The 21,190-nt window shown below is 49.6% G+C and overlaps 1 protein-coding gene across 1 annotated transcript in view; it reads left to right on the top strand.

The window, feature by feature from the left end:
- Positions 1 to 2,592: 2,592 nt before the first annotated feature.
- The window catches only part of ST6GALNAC3 (ST6 N-acetylgalactosaminide alpha-2,6-sialyltransferase 3), a 409,118-nt gene continuing 390,520 nt past the window's right edge, over positions 2,593 to 21,190 (top strand). Inside the window, exon 1 of the mRNA XM_063939049.1 lies at positions 2,593 to 2,835. Coding sequence (XP_063795119.1) covers positions 2,818 to 2,835 — 18 coding nt within the window. The 5' untranslated portion in view covers positions 2,593 to 2,817. The remainder of the gene's footprint in view (positions 2,836 to 21,190) is intronic.

Genomic DNA, 21,190 nt, shown 5'->3' with positions numbered 1-21,190 from the left:
AAAAATTATCAATAGAAATCAAATTTATTAACCCATGGAGGTCTGGATTCAAAACTCAAAATTAAAGTGGAAAAACACACTACAGGCTGATCCAACTTTGATGTAATGTCCTTAAAACAAGTCAAAATGAGGCTCAGTAGTGTGTGTGGCCTCCAGATCCAGACCTCCATGAGTTAATAAATTTGATTTCCATTGATAATTCAATTGAATGAGAAAGTGTGTCCAAAATGACTGGTACTGTATATATGCACCGCCCCATCCCCACCCGCAGCGCCTCCGGAACCCCTCCCCGATCCACGACAGCCCCGCACCTGCCCCTCCCCCACCCGCAGCGCCTTCGTACCCCCTCCCCCATCCTTGGCCCCCACTCCCTGTTGCAAGGGGCTACGTCCCCTTCACCATCGGACTCCTTTTCGTCGTGCAATATTTAAGCACTAACAAAACTGGGTTAGTCTGGGGGTGCTCTGAGCCCCAGAGGTGAACCCCTATAGTGTTAGGGACCTGTCCAATGAGGTCACCGTGAAGTAGGTGGGCAGGCTCCTATACTGGCCAATATTTGCCAAGAACCTCAAATATTATATTATGGTTGTAATAATTTTAATGGTGTATGGCGCACCTGCACCCTTTGTTCCTATATTGTAGTCGTGCAATATTTAACCACTAACAAAACTAGGAACGCAGGTAATACTCCATATAATACAAATATTGAATGCCAGAAAGGCGTACAGGGGTTAAGGGGGCGTAGCTCCTTGCAACAGTGTGAAGAGCGCCCGTAGGGCGTGATGATCCACCTAGTATATATATATATATATATATATATATACATACTGTATACAGGATATATTGGGGTGTGTATATACACAGTATATGGGGAGGGGTTGGGGTATATATATCCTGAGATGGCACCACAGCAAGTAATTTTTCCCTGCAAGGAGTGCCGAGCCTGACCGCTGCATATATATATATATATATATATATGGTGAAATGTAGTTGGCACTCGATGATCTTAGCACAATACCGGGGTGCCCTCCTTCTGAAATGCACAATCACACGGTAGGCGAAACTGGGAGACAGATGTCCACTGATCCCATATCACAAAACCAGGCGGCACTCCACGGATTTCAATATAGAAAAAATTTTTTTATGTGAGAAACAGCATGAGGGTCCAACGTTTCAACACCGCGGCGGGTGTTTTTTTCAAGGACACATGGTGAAGCAATATATATATATATATGGGGAGTGTATATATACAGGATATATTGGGGTGTGTATATACACAGTATATGGGGAGTGGCTGGGGTATATATATAAGGGGAGTGTATATATACAGGATATATGGGTTCACTACGATATGCCGGCGGTCGGGCTCCCGGCGACCAGCATACCGGCGCCGGGAGCCCGACCGCCGGCTTACCGACAGTGTGGCGAGCGCAAATGAGCCCCTTGCGGGCTCGCTGCGCTCGCCACGCTACGGGCACGGTGACGCACTACGCGCGCCACACTATTTTATTCTCCCTCCAGGGGGGTCGTGGACCCCCACGAGGGAGAATAAGTGTCGGTATGCCGGCTGTCGGGCTCCCGGCGCCGGTATGCTGGTCGCCGGGAGCCCGACCGCCGGCATACTGAAGACCACCCGGATATATTGGGGTGTGTATATACACAGTATATGGGGAGTGGCTGGGGTATATATATAAGGGGAGTGTATACATACAGGATATATTGGGGTGTGTATATATACACAGAATATGGGGAGGGGTATATATATAAGGGGAGTGTATACATACAGGATATATTGGGGTGTGTATATATACACAGTATATGGGGAGTGGCTGGGGTATATATATATAAGGGGAGTGTATACATACAGGATATTGGGGTGTGTATATACACAGTATATGGGGAGGGGTTGGGGTATATATATATATATATATATATATATATATGGGGAGTGTATATATACAGGATATATTGGGGTGTGTATATACACAGCATATGGGGAGTGGCTGGGGTATATATATAAGGGGAGTGTATACATACAGGATATTGGGGTGTGTATATACACAGTATATGGGGAGGGGTATATATATAAGGGGAGTGTATACATACAGGATATATTGGGGTGTGTATATATACACAGTATATGGGGAGTGGCTGGGGTATATATATAAGGGGAGTGTATACATACAGGATATTGGGGTGTGTATATACACAGTATATTGGGGTGTGTATATACACAGTATATGGGGAGGGGTTGGGGTATATATATATATATATATATATGGGGAGTGTATATATACAGGATATATTGGGGTGTGTATATACACAGTATATGGGGAGTGGCTGGGGTATATATATAAGGGGAGTGTATACATACAGGATATTGGGGTCTGTATATACACAGTATATGGGGAGGGGTATATATATAAGGGGAGTGTATACATACAGGATATATTGGGGTGTGTATATATATATATATATACACACACACACAGTATATGGGGAGGGGTATATATATAAGGGGAGTGTATATATATATATATATATATACACAGGATATTGGGGTGGGGGGGGGGGGGAGTGTGTGCCTGGACCCCGCCGCTCAGCAGCTGCCAGCCCCCGGGAGACAGATGCTCCGACCCCCCAGTCCGAGCCCCATGTGACCGGGGGAGGTGCCGAGCTGGCTCCGGGCCGCTGCAGCGAGGGAGAAGCCGGGCAGGGGACGCAGGACTCGGGAGCCGGGCTCTGGTACCCGGGCACAGGGCTGGAGGAGACACCGATCCCCTGATCCCGGAGAGAGGAGGCCGGGGCAGCGCGGACATGGCCGGGGTACTGAAGGTAACGGCTCAGCCAGCTATTAGGACGCAGGGATCCGGGGAGGGGACCGGGGGCAGCAGCCGGGAATCATCTGTCTGGGTGAGATGTGCTGCTGCTGCCCGGGGAGAGTATGGGTGAGATGTGCTGCTGCTGCCCGGGGAGAGTATGGGGGAGATGTGCTGCTGCTGCTGCCCGGGGAGATGTTGGGGCAGATGTGCTGCTATTGCCCGGGAAGAGGATGGGGGAGATGTTGGGGCAGATGTGCTGCTATTGCCCGGGAAGAGGATGGGGGAGATGTTGGGGCAGATGTGCTGCTACTGCCCGGGAAGAGGATGGGGGAGATGTTGGGGCAGATGTGCTGCTACTGCCCGGGAAGAGGATGGGGGAGATGTTGGGGCAGATGTGCTGCTATTGCCCGGGAAGAGGATGGGGGAGATGTTGGGGCAGATGTGCTGCTACTGCCCGGGAAGAGGATGGGGGAGATGTTGGGGCAGATGTGCTGCTACTGCCCGGGAAGAGGATGGGGGAGATGTTGGGGCAGATGTGCTGCTACTGCCCGGGGAGATGTTGGGGCAGATGTGCTGCTACTGCCCGGGAAGAGGATGGGGGAGATGTTGGGGCAGATGTGCTGCTGCTGCCCGGGGAGAGGATAGGGGAGATGTTGGGGCAGATGTGCTGCGACTGCCCGGGAAGAGGATGGGGGAGATGTTGGGGCAGATGTGCTGCTACTGCCCGGGGAGATGTTGGGGCAGATGTGCTGCTGCTGCCCGGGGAGAGGATGGCGGAGATGTTGGGGCAGATGTGCTGCTACTGCCCGGGAAGAGGATGGGGGAGATGTTGGGGCAGATGTGCTGCTGCTGCCCAGGAGAGGATGGGGGAGATGTTGGGGCAGATGTGCTGCTGCCCTGGGAGAGGATGGGGGAGATGTTGGGGCAGATGTGCTGCTGCCCTGGGAGAGGATGGGGGAGATGTTGGGGCAGATGTGCTGCTGCTGCCCTGGGAGAGGATAGGGGAGATGTGCTGCTGCTGCTGTCGGGCCCAGGGTGACTGAAGGGTGAGTGTAGAGAGGTGAGTGTAAGGGAGACCTCAGTAGAGGTGAGTGAGGGCTCAGGGTGACTGAGGGGTGAGTGTAGAGAGGTGAGTGTAAGGGAGACCTCAGTAGAGGTGACTGAGGGCTCAGCATGACTGAGGGGTGAGTGTAGAAAGGTGAGTGTAAGGGAGACCTCAGTAGAGGTGATTGAGGGCTCAGGGTGAATGAGGGGTGAGTGTAAGGGAGACCTCAGTAGAGGTGAGTGAGTGCTCAGGGTGACTGAGGGGTGAGTGTAAGGGAGACCTCAGTAGAGGTGAGTGAGGGATAAGTGTGACTGAGGGGTGAGTGTAGAGAGGTGAGTGTAAGAGAGACCTCAGTAGAGGTGAGTGAGAGCTCAGGGTAACTGAGGGGTGAGTGTAGAGAGGTGAGTGTAAGAGAGACCTCAGTAGAGGTGAGTGAGTGCTCAGGGTGACTGAGGGGTGAGTGTAAGGGAGACCTCAGTAGAGGTGAGTGAGGGATAAGTGTGACTGAGGGGTGAGTGTAGAGAGGTGAGTGTAAGAGAGACCTCAGTAGAGGTGAGTGAGAGCTCAGGGTAACTGAGGGGTGAGTGTAGAGAGGTGAATGTAAGGGACACCTCAGTAGAAGTGAGTGAGGGCTCAGCGTGACTGAGGGGTGAGTGTAGAGAGGTGAGTGTAAAGGAGACCTCAGTAGAGGTGACTGAGGGCTCAGGGTGAATGAGGGGTATGTGTAGAGAGGTGAGTGTGAGACCTCAGTAGAGGTGAATGAGGGCTCAGGGTTACTGAGGGGTAAGTGTTGAGAGGTGAGTGTAAGGGAGACCTTAGTAGAAGTGAGTGAGAGCTTGGGGTGATTGAAGGGTGAGTGTAGAGAGGTGAGTGTCAGTGAGACCTCAGTAGAGGTGAGTAAGGGCTCTGGGTGAGTGAGGGTTGAATGTAGAGAGGTGAATGTAATTTAGACCTCAGTAGAGGTGAGTGAGGGCTCAGGGTGACTGAGGGGTGAGTGTAGTGAGGTGAGTGTGAGACCTCAGTAGAGGTGAGTGAGGGCTCAGGGTGACTGAGGGGTGAGTGTAGATAGGTGAGTGTAAGTGAGACCTCAGTAGAGGTGAGTGAGAGCTCAGTGTCTGATGGTCTGTGTGTGAGGTGACTGTAGTGAAACCTTTGTGTATGAGATGTAAGAACTACTGTATGAGAGGTGAGTTGGTACTTAGTGTATTGGAAGTAAGTGAGGGCTCAGTATGTGAGAGGTGAGTGTAAGGGAGACCTTAGTAGAAGTGATTGAGGGGTGAGTGTAGAGAGGTGAGTGTCAGTGAGACCTTAGTAGAAGTGAGTGAGAGCTTGGGGTGATTGAGGGGTGAGTGTAGAGAGGTGAGTGTCAGTGAGACCTCAGTAGAGGTGAGTAAGGGCTCCGGGTGAGTGAGGGGTGAATGTAGAGAGGTGAGTGTAATTCATACCTCAGTAGAGGTGAGTGAGGGCTCAGGGTCACTGAGGCTTTGGGTGTAGAGAGGTGAGTGTAAGGGACACCTCAGTAGAGGTGAGTGAGGGGCTCAGGGTGACTGAGGGGTGAGTGTGGATAGGTGAGTGCGAGTGAGAGCTCAGTGTCTGAGGGTCTGTGTGTGAGGTGACTGTAGTGAAACCTTTGTGTATGAGATGTAAGAACTACTGTATGAGAGGTGAGTGGGTACTTAGTGTATTGGAAGTAAGTGAGGGTTCAGTATATGAGAGGTGAGTGAGGGCTCAGTATATGAGAGGTGAGTGAGGGCTCAGTGTATGAGAGTGTATTGGAGGCAAGTGAGGACTCAGTATATAAGAGGTGAGTGGGAGCTCAGTGCATGAGAAGTGAGTGGGAGCTCAGTGTATTGGAGGTAAGTGAGAGCTCAGTACATGAGAGGTGAGTGAGGGCTCAGTGTATGAGAGGTGAGTGAGGGCTCAGTGTATTGGAGGTAAGTGAGAGCTCAGTGTATTGGAGGTAAGTGAGAACTCAGTGTATTGGAGGTAAGTGAAAGCTCAGTGCATGAGAGGTGAGTGACGGCTCAGTGTATTGGAGGTAAGTTAGAGCTCAGTGTATTGGTGGTGAAAGCTTAGTGTATTGGAGGTAAGTGAGAGCTGAGTGTATAAGTCTAAGATGAGCAGAGGATCAGTGTATGAGAGATAAGTGAGGGCTCAGCTCAGTGCATGAGAGGTGAGTGACGGCTCAGTGTATTGGAGGTAAGTTAGAGCTCAGTGTATTGGCGGTGAGAGCTTAGTGTATTGGAGGTAAGTGAGAGCTGAGTGTATAAGTCTAAGATGAGCAGAGGATCAGTGTATGAGAGATGAGTGAGGGCTCAGCTCAGTGCATGAGAGGTGAGTGACGGCTCAGTGTATTGGTGGTGAAAGCTTAGTGTATTGGAGGTAAGTGAGAGCTGAGTGTATAAGTCTAAGATGAGCAGAGGATCAGTGTATGAGAGATGAGTGAGGGCTCAGCTCAGTGTATGAAAGGTGAGTGGGAGTTCAGTGCTTTAGAGGTAAGTGAAAGAGTGATAAGTGAGAGTAAATTATGCAAGCTGTAAGTGAGGCTGGGGGTATTGAGTGGTATATGGAAATAAAGGGCCTGATCCTCAGTCGGACGCTGCAGCATCCATATACCTCTTTTTCCGACATTGCTTCTGTAACTTTCTGCAAATACTTCTACAAGCTCCTCTCTGGCGTATTACCCTTCTTGGCATACAGTCCCCTGCCTGACATACAGCCCTCCCATGCATACAGTCCCTTTCTGGCGCACAGCCGTTCCCTGGTGTATTGCCCCTCCCTGGCATACAGCCCTTCACTACTGTACTGCGCCTCCCTGGTGTACAGCCACTCCCTGCTGTACATTCTACCCCTGGTGTACAGCCCCCCTTCCTGGCTTACAGTCCCTCCCTGGCGTACAGTCCCTCACTGGTGTACAGCCCCTCCCTGGCGTACAGTTCCTACCTGGTGTACAGCCACTCCCTGCTGTACATTCTCCCCCTGGTGTACAGCCTCCCTTCCTGGCTTACAGTCCCTCCCTGGCGTACAGTCCCTCCCTGGTGTACAGCCACTCCCTGCTGTACATTCTCCCCCTGGTGTACAGCCTCCCTTCCTGGCTTACAGTCCCTCCCTGGCGTACAGTCCCTCACTGGTGTACAGCCCCTCCCTGGCGTAAAGTCCCTCCCTGGTGTACAGCCCTTCCATGGTGTACATTCCTTCCCTGGTGTACAGCTCCTACCTGGCATACAGTCCCTCCCTGGTGTAAAGCCCTCCCTGGTGTACAGTCCCACTCCCTGGCGTACAGCCCCTCACCCTGGCATACAGTCCCTCCCTGGCATACAGCCCCTCCATGGTGTACATTCCCCCCCTGGTGTACAGCTCCTACCTGGCATATAGTCCCTCCCTGGTGTACATTCCCCCCCTGGTGTACAATCCCCCTCCCTGGCGTAGAGCCAATGCGCCTGACTGTGCAAGGACTAAGACACACATGTAGACGCATCTTCAACACTTGCACTAACCCCGTACTCGTGGAATATTCTCCATCTGTCTGTGGCCTCTTACATGAAGATTCTGCGTCTGCGTACGCATCTCCTGTCAGCGACTTGCCAGTGACACTCGCATAACATACACATACAATGCACCCGCTAAGCCACTGCCCAGCAACACATAATACTATGCTTCTCCTGTGCTCCTCAGTCACAGCTGCGACTCTCTGCGCTGCGTCCGACTCAGGTCCAGAGCGTAATCTGAGTGAGAGTTGAATGATTGACAGGTGAGTCCAATCTCAGTGAATCAGAGAAAAGAGAGGGGTTAGTGTAAAAGAGGCTGCTGAGCACTGAATGTATGACAGGTGAGTGAGGCCTGAGTGTGTGAGAGGTAGGTGAGGGCTGATGGATGAGAGTGCATGAGGGGTGAGTGTATGATAGGTAAGTGAAGGTTAAGTGGGTGAAAGGTGAGTGAGGGCTGACAGATGATAGTGAATGAGGGGTGACCTTTTCCTGGGATTCTGATAGCGAGGGTTCCCAATACAGGGGTAACAATACATGACAATCTGGGGGTCAGAAATCAGATGTTTCCCTAAACCCTGTATATTGCACTGACCCCCATATTACATATCTGACCTATAACATATACTGTATAACCTGAGCGTGACGGTGAGCGCGGGAACTGGCAGTCCGTGTGCTCTGTGACAGATACAGTAAGTGACTAGTTCTGAATATGAGGTAAGTGACAAAAAGCTGAATGGGTAACGTAGGGGATCAATTCAGTTAGCCGCAAAGGGAGCGAGTTGCCGTCGCAACAGTGTAGAAATGCCGGCTCCGCAGCTTGCCCGCCTGGCGTCCCGATCTCCACCGCACTCGCAGACTTGTGTACAAAGTGATTACCACTTACTCATGCCGCAACTAAACTCGCAGCTAATTGGATTGAGCCTTTAGATTGAAGGAAATAATAATTAGGCTCTGAGAAGACGAGTTATAATGCGACGGATTTGAATTATTCTTTAGTTGTGAGAAGGGAAAAATCTGAGAGTTTATAGAACAATGTGTAACTACTGTAGTAATAGGATGCAGGGGAATGCCGCCACCTGGGGCACACAGCTGGCCGGACCCACCTTCCCTGCCAAAGCCCCATGTACAGATGGAGCCATGCTCATCTATCCCTTTAATGGGATTCATTGAGACAGTGCAGTCAGACTTAATCCCCTGCTGTATTGTTCTCTCTGTATTGTATTGCAGCTGAGAATAATAGATGAAAGGTTTATGCTAATAACCAAGGTGCACCTAGGTGCAGCAGAGAAGCATAGATGAACATGACTCCATCTGTATACTCTATGTGGGATTTTTGTGCAAAATTATGACATGAGAGACAAAAACATCTGCAGAACTTACCCCCCTGCTGTAGAAGCGAGGTGTGTGTCTCGGGACTTCGGATGAAGAGCTTAGATTTATTGTCTTACTAAACGGACGTCAGAGGCAGCGTCCAGATGTGGCGGAATGCGCTGTTTTTGGATATCATTTTAGTTAGATATGTTATTAATTTATTATTGTGCATGAATTGTAGATTGCAATTTCACTGGATTGTCCTCTGGGTTCTCGTTTGGACCTTCACTTTGGTAAAAAGAAAATGTATATTGTGTTGTTTCAAGCGCCGGATGTAAATAAGCCTCTTGCTGATTGGTGTCAGCCGATCCGTTTGTTTTGCTGATCGCACATAAGCATCAAATCAGATGTTTCATTTTTGCAACCCATCTATGAAAAACGTTCCGCCAAAAGTCGCCGTATGAAGTAGCTAGTAAACTCTTAGGTGATCCTGCACATGAACGTATTGCTGGAAACCATTTCTGTTCCGTCCCTTGTGAAGTGCAACACTGCCCGCCGCAATGCGTCACGGTACAGTAGGTGCGGCTTTGTTTGATTTTGGAATGATGTTACACCCTCTCTCCTGATTGGTGAGATCCTGTAGATGTTATGAAAGCATCTTGGGGACCGCGGCGGTCCGTGTAGGGTGCAACTGAGCAAACGGCAGGGAAATCCTACTGGAACGGCTGGCCTGTATTTGGGGTTACAGTGCGGCAGGTGTAAGGATAGTTGCTGTTTAATATGATTGGTTAACTTTGAACTTAGCTATAGCACTGTTATAAAGGGGCGTGCAAACTTATACAACTAGGGTATTGCCGTTTTTTTTCCACTTATTTTTTCATAAATACCTATTTGTGTGGCGATAAAACGTTATTGGTTTCAAGGTCACTGAGGTTGCCTGTGTCACAAACTCAAGGATAAACCGGTTCATTGCAGCCAGTTAGGTTTGAAGCTGCGCAGAACAGAGGCGAAGGTTCTTAATGCGTCGGTGGTCGTCGCAAGGGATCCCTGCAAGGGGGTTTAGACTTTGCTGTGCCCGGTACACAGGTCGTAGCCCTCTGAGTGGGCGTCTACGGTGACAGGCACGTGATCAGAATCTGTGCAGGGCAGTGGTCAGACTAGCCTCGAGTCAGGGAAAATAAGAAAAAAACAAGGGGTTTTTCCTAATGGGCGCACATTTATCAAAGTCCTTTGAATTTTGAATTTCATTAAAATGTAACCTTTATTAGTCATAATTTTAAAAAGTCCCAATCTGGAGGTAAGATGTGATGCGGTCATGTGACTGGTGGTCCACGACTGGGAACAGAACCTGTGGTAGACGCAGCGAGCCCGCAAGGGGCTTTGTTGCGCCCCCATGCCCCCCCCCGTCGACCATCTCACAGCCGGGATCCTGACCGCCGGTCACACATACCCATCCTGGTAAGATACGATGGAATATAGTGGTTAAAATCAGACTAATTGACAATATAAAAGAAATGTGAAAAAGTTGGAAAAGATGTAAAAAATACAGAAATTTTTAAAAGTTCACTATCAAGACCCTTAAATTATTTGTTGTAATTATCTAGTGAGGTGTGTCTGAAAACTACTGAATAGGGGTCGATATGATAGTCAGCTTCAATTCGCTGACTAGGCAGTCTGCTCCTGAATCCGGGTCTTCAGATATTGGTCCTAATTCAGACCTGATCGTAGATGTGCAATTGGGACTTTGGGAAAGGTTACATTCTAATGAAATTCAAAGGACTTTCTCTTGTATATGGGCCTTATTCAGACCTGATCGCATCAGCAAATATTTTCTCTAATGGGCAAAAACATGTGCACTGCAGGTGGGGCAGATGTAACACGTGCAGAGAGAGTTAGATTTGGGTGGGTTATATTGTTTCTGTGCAGGGTAAATACTGGCTGCTTTATTTCTACACTGCAATTTAGATTTCAGTTTGAACACACCCCACAAATCTAACTCTCTCTGCACATGTTACATCTGCCCCACCTGCAGCACAGCATGGGTTTGCCCATTAGATAAAAATCTTGCTGCTGTGATCAGATCTGAATTAGGCCCTATGTGTGCCCGTTAGGAACATCCCCTTGTTCTTTTCTTGTTTTGCTAAAAAGTTGGATTTGGGTTGCACCCCCATAAACAAAACTCATAGAATGAATAATAAAATTGGGGTTTAGTAGGGGAAGGTAAATCACCAATATTAGTAGTGTGCAGGTACTGGGAAAATGGCAGAACACCCGGCAATCAGCAGACAGGAGTATAAATGCTGGAAGACAGAGCGATGAGCATAAGATGCTGTTCTAGTGTCAGAGGGTCCATTTATCTTCATATATTTGTGACAATTCCACTGAAAACTCCTGTTTTTGGGAGTCGGCGTGCATTAGCAGAGCGAAGAGGACGGGTGGGAGAGTAAAGAGAGAGGTAAGGTCAGAGATGTAGATGGGAGAGGAGTGGGAGAGGGCTGTGTAAGTGAGTGTGAGAAGTTTGAATTGGATTCTGAAAGGGAAGGGGAGCCAGTGAAGGTCTCGTTGGAGAGGAGAGGTGGACGTAGTGCGTTTGGTGAGGAAGATGAGCCGGGCAGCAGCATTGAGGATAGATTGGAGTGGAGAGAGGTAATTGTCAGGAATGGCAGTTAGGAGGAGATTACAGTAGTCCAGTCTGGAGATGACCAGTGAGTGAATAATGGTCTTGGTGGCATCCTTGGTGAGAAAGGGTCTGATCCTGGAAATATTTTTGAGATGAAAACGACAGGTTTGTGAGAGGTGCTGAATGTGTGGTTTGAAGGAGAGGGAGGAGTCAAGGATTACGCCAAGACAGCGCACTTGGGGGCTAGAGGAGATAGTCGTGCCATCAATGGATAATGAGGTTGTGGGAGGTGATGTCATGCGGGAGGGAGGGAAGATGATCAGCTCAGTCTTGGACATGTTGAGTTTAAGAAAGCGCTGGGACATCCAGGAAGAGATAGCAGAGAGACAGTTGGAGATACGAGTGAGGAGAGCAGGGGAGAGATCAGGGGAGGAAAGGTAGATTTGAGTGTCTTCATCATAGAGGTGATATTGGAAGTTAAAAGAACTAATGAACTTACATAGTGAGGACGTATAGAGAGAAAAGGAGAGGAACAGAACCTTGGGGGACACCAACAGTTAGTGAAAGTGGGGGGGAGGTAGCGTCATGAGAGGAGACAGAGAAGGAACGATCAGAGAGGTAGGAGGACAGCCAGGAGAGGGCAGTATCACACAGACCAAGAGAGTGAAGGATTTGCAGAAGGAGATGATGGTCCACAGTGTCAAAAGCAGCAGAGAGGTCAAGTAGAATAAGCAGAGAGTAGCGGCCCTTAGATTTGGCTGCATGGAGGTCATTGCAGACTTTTTTGTGAGGGCAGTTTCAGTGGAGTGGAGAGAGCGGAAACCAGACTGGAATGGGTCAAGCAGTGGGTGGCAGGAAAGAAATGCAGTGAGGCGGGTGTAGATAATACGCTTGAGGAGTTTGGAGACAAAAGGGAGGAGAGAGATGGGTCGGTAGTTGGAGAGAGTGCTTGAATCAAGGGTAAGTTTTTTAAGAATAAGGGAGACAAGAGCATGCTTGAAGTCAGAGGGGACAGTGCCTGATGAGAGGGAGAGATTGAGACGGTGGGTAAGATGGGAACAGGCAGAAGGAGAGAGGTAGCGGAGGAGGTGGGAGGGGATAGGGTCAAGTGGGGAGGTGGTGGGGGGTAGGAACGGATGAGGGCCATAACTTCCTCACCAGATACATGGGAGAAAGATATCAGCGTTGGTAAGAGGGAAGGGGAGGGGTGGCAAAGGATGGGTGGTGGCTGGTTGCTGGTCTGGGGGGATGTGATGTCCTGACGTATGGAGTCAATCTTGGATGTAAAATAAGTGGCAAAGTCAAGAGCAGATAATGAGGTTGGGAGGGAAGGTGGTAGTGGGTAGTGGGCAGTGGACGGAGTTCACAGTTGCAAAGAGGCGCCGGGGCTTGGAAGACTGGGTAGAGATGAGAGTTTTGAAGTACAGTATGATTGTTTAGCGAGGGAAAGGGCAGCACTGAAGGATGAGAGCATAAATTACTGGAGTATTCAGTTTCCCATTTCCTGCACAGTGTTTAAAATGAAAGGGTGTACTGTGACTTTTGAATCACCCTGTACAGTGAATCACAGGTCCGCATGCGGCATTGCCTATCTGAGCTGATCAAAGTTATAAAATATGTGTCCGTGCAGCCTCATTGCTAAATGTATTTTGCAAAGGTTTCCCGGTAGTAACCCTTACTGACAGTAGTAATGGACTCTTATCTCTTCACTGGAATCGTAACGTACCACCGGCTAGTCAAGGTCACCTTGCGGCTTTACTATTTCCCCCATTCACAATGGAATTGTTGTATTACTACTTGGCATGGGGACACCATTATAGAGAGTCCCGATAGCAGCTTAGTGCTCATTAAATATGGAGAAGCTCCAATTCTGGCTGATCTCCTGTTACTAATTAAAGGGCAATGAGAACCGAGAGGTACAAAGTTTGGGAAAGTTTATAAATATTTTCATGCCAAGTACATTCACGGCCCATCTGTAGCACTCATCTGGTTTTACTTACATCTTGGATGAATTCCACTTGGAATGCTAATAAATTCCTTGATGATAATCAGAATAGAAGATGAACAATGATTATGGAATACTGTCTAGCAGTCGACGGGAACCCAAATATTTTGTTCCCCATTTAGTAAAGTATAGATTGTAACAGGATGTTTCGCCGCGACAACATCTTCCGACAAGACAGTCACTTGGCCGGGTGATAGAGGCACGTCACAGCTGCCATACCTCTCGCCTTCTCACTTATATGGATTCCAGAGCTGATCTCCGGGTCTCCAAAGAAGTTCCTTATTTTGGTGTTAGTGAATACGGGATGTAGTTAAAATGCTGCCGGACGTGATCCCGGTGGTCGAAATACAGACGGCAGAATCCTGAACGACGGCATAAGGTCGGCGACAAAATGCAGATGGAGCTCGTGCTCTCTGCGCCAGAATACTCATGCCCGGAATCCCGATCATTCTTTCAGCGGGGAAGGGGGGGGGGGGGGGGGATTTGGGGGTGTGGTAAATGTTTAGGCATTAAAAGGGGGGTTAGGGTGCAGGGACAGGAAGACTGTGGTTAGGTACTGGGGAGGGGGGGTGGGGGGGTTAGGGTTAGGCAATTGGAAGGGGAGGTTAGGGCTGGGCACGAAGTGGGGAGGGTTAGGTTTAGGCAGCACTAGGGATGGTTAATGTTAGACACCGATAAGGGAGGTTTAGGGCAGGGGGGCAGGGGAGGGTTAGGGCACTTTTGGAGGGGTGGTTGGGATTCTGACCACCGGCATCCTGTCCACCGGGAAATCATACTGAATCCATGAATACACTGTAGAGCAATTATTTGGTTGGTAGCTTTGGTGCATCCATCATCTCCTGATCCCTTTCTCCAATAGACTTGTTTGACCATTAGAACTAACAATGGGGGTCATTCCGAGTTGATCACTCGCTAGCTACTTTTTGCAGCCGTGCAAACGCATAGTCACCGCCCACTGGGGAGTGTATTTTCGCTTTGCAGGAGTGCGAACGCAACGCATGTGCAGCCGAGCGGTACAAAAATAGTTTGTGCAGTTTCTGAGTAGTTCAGAACTTACTTAGGTCAAGAATGTATTGCATAAGGTCAAGAATGTATTCTATAACATGTCATTCCGACCTGATCGCACGCTGCCGTTTTTCGCAGCGCAGCGATCAGGTCACTACTGCGCATGCACCGCAATGCGCAGGCACGTTGTACGGGTACAAAGCTTGATCGTTGCTGGGCGATGGATTTAATGAAGAATCAATTCGCACAGTCAATCGCAAGGATATTGACATGAAGAGGGCGTTCGTGGGTGTCAACTGACCGTTTTCAGGGAGTGGTTGGAAAAAACGCAGGCGTGTCCAAGCGTTTGCAGGGAGGGTTCCTGACATCAGTTCCGGGACCGGACAGGCTGAAGTGATCACTGTCCTTACCCGTCGTCCTTCACCCAGGTCGGTCCTCACCTCTATGCCTTCACCCAACACAGTCCATACTTCTCCTGTACACTGCACAGCCTTCACCCAGCCCAGTCCTCACCTCTGCTCCCTCACCCAACAAAGTCCTCACCTCTGCGCCATCACCCAGCCCAGTACTCACCTCTACTCCTTCACCCAGCCCAGTCCTCACCTCTGCTACTGCACGCTGCATGGCCTTCACCCACTCCAGTCCTCACCTCTGCTCCTTTACGCTGCACAGCCTTCACCCAGCCCAGTCCTCACCTCTGCTTCTGCACGCTGCTTGGCCTTCACCCACGCCAGTCCTCACCTCTGCTCCTGTACGCTGCACAGCCTTCACCCAGACCAGCCCTCACCTCTGCGCCTTCACCCTGCCCTCACCTCTGCTCCTTCACCCCTGCTCCTTCACCCTGCCCGGTCCTCACCTCTGCTTCTTCACCCAGCCCAGTTCCTCACCTCTGCACCTTCACTCAGCCCAGTCCTCACCTCCTATATGCTGCACGGCCTTCATCTAGCCCAGTCCTCAGCTCTGCTCCTGTACACTGTACAGCCTTCACCCAGCCCAGTCCTCACCTCTGCTCCTTCACCTTGCTCCTGTACACTGCACAGCCTTCACTTAGCCCAGTCCTCACCTCTGCTCATGTATGCTACACTGCTTCACCCAGCCCAGTCCTCACCTCTGCTCCTTCACCCAGCCCAGTCCTCACCTCTGCAACTTCACCCAGCCCAGTCCTCACCTCTGCTCCTGTACGCTGCACAGCCTTCACCCAGCTCAGTCCTCACCTCTGCTCCTACATCCAGCCCAGTTCTCACCTCTTCACCCAGCCCAGTCCTCGCCTTTGCAACTTCACCCTGCCCTGTCCTCACCTCTGCTCCTTCACCCCTGCTCCTTCACCCTGCCCGGTCCTCACCTCTGCTTCTTCACCCAGCCCAGTTCCTCAACTCTGCGCCTTCACCCAGCCCAGTCCTCACCTCCTATATGCTGCACGGCCTTCATCTAGCCCAGGCCTCACCTCTGCTTCTGTACGCTGCACATCCTTCACCCAGCCCAGTCCTCCCCTCTGCTCCTTCACCTTGCTCCTGTACACTGCACAGCCTTCACTTAGCCCAATCCTCTCCTCTGCTCATGTATGCTGCACAGCCTTCACCCTGCCCAGTCCACACCTCTGCGCTTTCACCCAATCCAGTCTTCACCTCTGCTCTTGTATGCTGCACAGCCTTCAGCCAGCCCAGTCCTCACCTCTGCTCCTGTACGCTGCACAGCCTTCACCCAGCCCAGTCCTCACCTCTGTGCTTTCACCCAATCCAGTCTTCACCTCTGCTGCTGTATGCTGTATGGCCTTCACTCTGCCCAGTTCTCACCTCTTCACCCAGCCCAGTTCTCACCTATGCACCTTCACCCAGCCCAGTTCTCACCTCTGCACCTTCACCCAGCCCAGTCCTCACCTCTGCGCCTTCGCCCAGTCTTCACCTCTGCTGCTGCATGCTGCATGGCCTTCACCCAGCCCAGTCCTCACCTCTGATTCTGTACGCTGCACAGCCCTCACCCTGCCCAGTCCTTACCTCTGCTCCTGCACCCAGCCCAGTTCTCACCTCTGCACCTTCACCCAGCCCAGTCCTCACCTGTGCGCCTTCGCCCAGTCTTCACCTCTGCTGCTGTACGCTGCATGGCCTTCACCCTGCCCAGTCCTCACCTCTGCTCCTGTACACTGCATGGCCTTCCCCCAGCCCAGTCCTCACCTTTGCTCCTGTATGCTGCACAGCCTTCATCCAGCCCAGTCCTCAGCTCTGCTCCTGTATGCTGCACAGTCTTCATCCAGCCCAGTCCTCACCTCTGCTCCTGCAAAAATACACGTACCGTGCTCTGTATGCCCATGTGAATTGGTGGTAATCTAGGCTCTCTGCTGGTCTGGTGGTTTTGCAGTGTATACCTTGCAATTTGCATTTTGCAGATGACCTCTATAGTGCCCATTGAGGGAACTGATGCCCTTTCCTGGCATAGTTACCCACTCTCCTGATTTTTAAAGCTGATTTTTAAAGCAGATTTTAAACTTTCACCCTGGACATTGTTCCCTGAAAATATCTGTTTTCCACTACTGACCAGCGGCAATGCAAAGTTCTTCCTTTCGTACGTTAGATGCAATTTGTTATTATTAGTTATTATTTATTGGACAGGATCTTACAACATCATGATCAAACACAGTCATGGAGAAATACTGGGCTTTGTAGTGTGCCAGGTTAGGACGGAATTGAGTCTTTAATCATGTGCTTGGAAGCTTTGGCTATTGTAATATACTGGCGGCGATGTAATGGCGGAAGGTGACAAGAAGTAATCCACGATCTGGTCCATAGGGCCACCACCGTTCAGATCTCTTACAGCAGCTGTATTATATGCATGGATTGAGTCTCTTAGCTGCTACTGATGTGCTGCATGGCGGACAGATGGCTGTAATGAGCGGTGGCGATGTGTCAGTACACCGCCGCATGACACACGTGTGCGCTCCAGATGTACAGATCATCCTTGTGAACTACGGGGGGGAGCATCATGTGGGAATGGAGATCAGAGCTAACCCCTCACCTTAACGCTTTATGGCTGTCACGGGTTTAAAGGGAACAGCTGTCCTTTCTCATTCACATTCTTACGTGTAACCGTACAGTTCTCTCTGCGCCTATTCCGGTGCGGTCACAGGTGTTGCTTGCTCTAGGTAAATTTAATTGTGGTCATATTTTTTTTTCTTGTTCAGTGTCCCTTTTAAAAAGCAATCTGATTGTTACCTAATGGCTACTTCTTATCACCACCGGTCGCAGCGATAGAATCCCTACTGTTCCTCCATGAGGGATACGGTCATTAGGGCGACAGTCATTAGGTCGTCCACTATTGGTCGACATGCATTAGGTCGACAGGGTCACGACGTCGACACGGTCATTATGTCGACATGTAGTAAGTCGACAGTTCAAAACATCGACATGAGTTTTTCAAATTTTTTTCAATTTTTTTAAACTTTTTCATACTTTACGATCCGCGTAAACTGCAATTGGGAACGGTAACCTGTGCTGAGTGTAGCGAGGCACCTTGCCCGAAGCCGCAAGGGGACACAGTGCACTTATTGGGGTTCCTCATCACTTTACGAAGAAAACGACACCCAAAAAAAGTAAAAAAAACTCATGTCGACCTTTTGAGCTGTCGACCTAGTACATGTCGACCTAATGGCCATGTCGGCCTAGTGACCCTGTCGACCTAATGCATGTCGATCAATTGTGGTCGACCCAATGACTGTCGACCTAATCTGTGTCGACCCAACGACCCATACCCCTCCATGATTTACTAAGATAATATGGCAGTGCAATGCAATCTGAGCTATACTGGGCGGCGGGGGTAAGACTAGAACAGTGATCTTTGTCAGGCCAGACTAAATGCATACCGACATGCAGCCGACGTGAGCCAGCTGGCCCACATGCACGGTGGAACTGGAAGCCCTGAATATTTAAAAAAATAAATTAAAAAACAGTGGCCATCAATGATTGGCGGTCCATCAGGGAATCGGGAAAATTCAGCATGTTAAAAACACTGTTGGATTTCTCTGGTCCCCGGGCCAGTCAACGCGCAGATGTATGGGCCCTATTAATTACCTACCTGGCCATAAGCATGAGAAATGTTTTTTCAATGGCAACAAACACATATTGGGGGTCATTCCGAGTTGTTCGCTCGCTAGCAGTTTTTAGCAGCCATGCAAACGCATTGTCGCCGCCCACTGGGGAGTGTATTTTCGCTTTGCAGAAGTGCGAACGCCTGTGAAGCAGAGCTCCTGCAAAATGGTTTTGTGCAAAACAAGACCAGCCCTGTAGTAACTCTTCGTGTGCGTTGATTCTAACCACGGAGGGACGGCTTTTGACCTTACACACCCGCCCAGCCACGCCTACGTTTTCCCTGGCACGCCTACGTTTTTCTAAGCACTCCCTGAAAACGGTCAGTTGATATCCAGAAACGCCCCTTTCCTGTCAATCTTCTTGCGGCCGCCAGTGCGAATGAAAACGTCGCTAGAACCTGTGCAAAACCACAAAGGACTTTGTACCCGTACGTCGCATGTGCGCATTGCGGTGCATACGCATGTGCAGAAATGCCGATTTTTTGCCTCATCGCTGCGCTGCGAACAGCGGCAGCTAGCAATCAACTCGGAATGGCCCCCACTGTACACTGGGAAGGCTGGTTTACATTGAAAGACCTCTATAATGCAGCATATTTAATTGTCTCGAATACAAATTAAAATAGCTAAAAATTTACTGTAAACTGCGCTCACAGAATCATATAATATGGACACGCTTAACAAGAAGCACCTACTGTATAAACTTTAGTGACTTCCCAATCACAAGCAGCTCGCTACTGTCTGTCTCTACGCGCCAGAACTCAAAGCACCCATAAGTGACAGGCATATATGTGGCTCGTACTTACCTACTCTCCTGGGATGTCTGGATGACTGAGACATTTTTGTAATAATAATAATAGGGCGCACCCTGTACCCATTATACGTAGATACTCCAGCAGGCCCAACAAGTGTCGCTCAGCAAAACGCTGCCTAATCCAGGGTTAATAATAATAATAATTTTATTTATATAGCGCTCTTTCTCCAATAGGACTCAAGGCGCTTAACAGATACATAGCATAATATAGTACAGAAAATAATGAAGTACATTTTCATAAAATACAGTCTTGAGTCTACTTTTGAAGGATTCTATAGTTGGGGCCTCTCGCACTGTGCGGGGAAGTGAGTTCCATAGAGTCGGAGCCGCATGACTAAAAGCTCCACCCCCAGATGAATTACGGTAGATTCTAGGTACTGCTAAAAGTCCTTCATCTACAGATCGCAGTAATGGAGTGGGGCAGTATGGGGTCAGAAGCTGCTTCAGGTACCTTGGGCCCTGGTCATGTAATGCTTTGAAAGTCAATAAGCCAATCTTGAAGATGATTCGCCATCTTACAGGCAGCCAGTGAAGGGAGTAGAGGATGGGTTAGCTTTCAACTTTGGTGTATATATGTGGTCATTCCGAGTTGTTCGCTCGCAAGCTGCTTTTAGCAGCTTTGCACACGCTAAGCCGCCGCCTACTGGGAGTGAATCTTAGCTTATCAAAATTGCGAATGAAAGATTCGCAATATTGCGATAAGACATCTCTGTGCAGTTTCTGAGTAGCTCGAGACTTACTCTTCCAGTGCGATCAGTTCAGTGCTTGTCGTTCCTGGTTTGACGTCACAAACACACCCAGCATTCGCCCAGACACTCCTCCGTTTCTCCAGCCACTCCCGCGTTTTTCCCAGAAACGGTAGCGTTTTTCCCCACACGCCCCTAAAACAGCCTGTTTCCGCCCAGAAACACCCACTTCCTGTCAATCACATTACGATCACCAGAACGATGAAAAAACCGTGAGTAATATTCCTAACTGCATAGCAAATTTACTTGGCGCAGTCGCAGTGCGAACATTGCGCATGCGCATTAAGCGGAAAATCGATGCGATGCGAAGAAAATTACCGAGCGAACAACTCGGAATGACCACCCTAGTGTATATCAGGCCTAAGCAACCTTAGCTCTGTGGCTCTAGTAGAACCACAAGTCCCAGCATGCCTTGGGAGCCTATAGTCTGTACACAAGTTAAGGGCCCCATACACTACGACGATATGTCTGAGGCTGTAGTCGGAGGCGATTTCCCTTGAACTCTCCCGCGAGCTTCCCGGGAGTGGTTCCATACGATTCCATACGATTTGGTATATTTTGCATGCGATATATCGTATGCGATCCCAGCCATGCCTGCGGGAACCGACATATCACGAGTGCAGCACTAACGATCTAGGGGAGCCGAGCCGACCCTCATGGGAACGCGCATCGGATCGGATCAGAAACACCTCCAAAATGCCCGATTTCACCCGATATATCGGCCCGAATGCCCGAAATTGGATGAAATCGGGCATTATCGTTCTAGTGAATGAGGCCTTTAAACAATCTGCATCTGACTGATACAGCTGTGTGTGCGCAGGACATATCTTATTACAGTCTTGCAGACAGGAAGCTGAATCACATGGAATGCTGCATTCACCGCTGCGGGTGTGGTATTGAAAGTCGACAGTAACTAGGTCGACAATGTCTAGGTCGACCACTATTGGTCGACAGTAACTAGGTCGACAGGGTGTCTAGGTCGACAGGTAAAAATGTCGACATGAGTTTTTAATGTTATTTTGGTGTCGTTTTCTTCGTAGAGTGACCGGGAACCCCAATTAGGGCACCGCGTCCCCTCGCATGGCTCGCTTCGCTTGCCATGCTTCGGGCATGGTGCCTTCGCTCCGCTACCGCTTCGCTTGGCACAGATTACCGTTCCAATCGTAGTCCACGTGGATTGTTAAGTATGAAAAGGTTCAAAAAAAGAAAAAAATTGTGAAAAACGCATGTCGACCTTTTGACCTGTCGACCTAGAAAAT

Source organism: Pseudophryne corroboree, chromosome 9, assembly GCF_028390025.1.
Source record: "Pseudophryne corroboree isolate aPseCor3 chromosome 9, aPseCor3.hap2, whole genome shotgun sequence".
NCBI classification, from domain to species: Eukaryota; Metazoa; Chordata; class Amphibia; order Anura; family Myobatrachidae; genus Pseudophryne; species Pseudophryne corroboree.
This window is presented reverse-complemented; position numbering and strand designations above follow the sequence as displayed.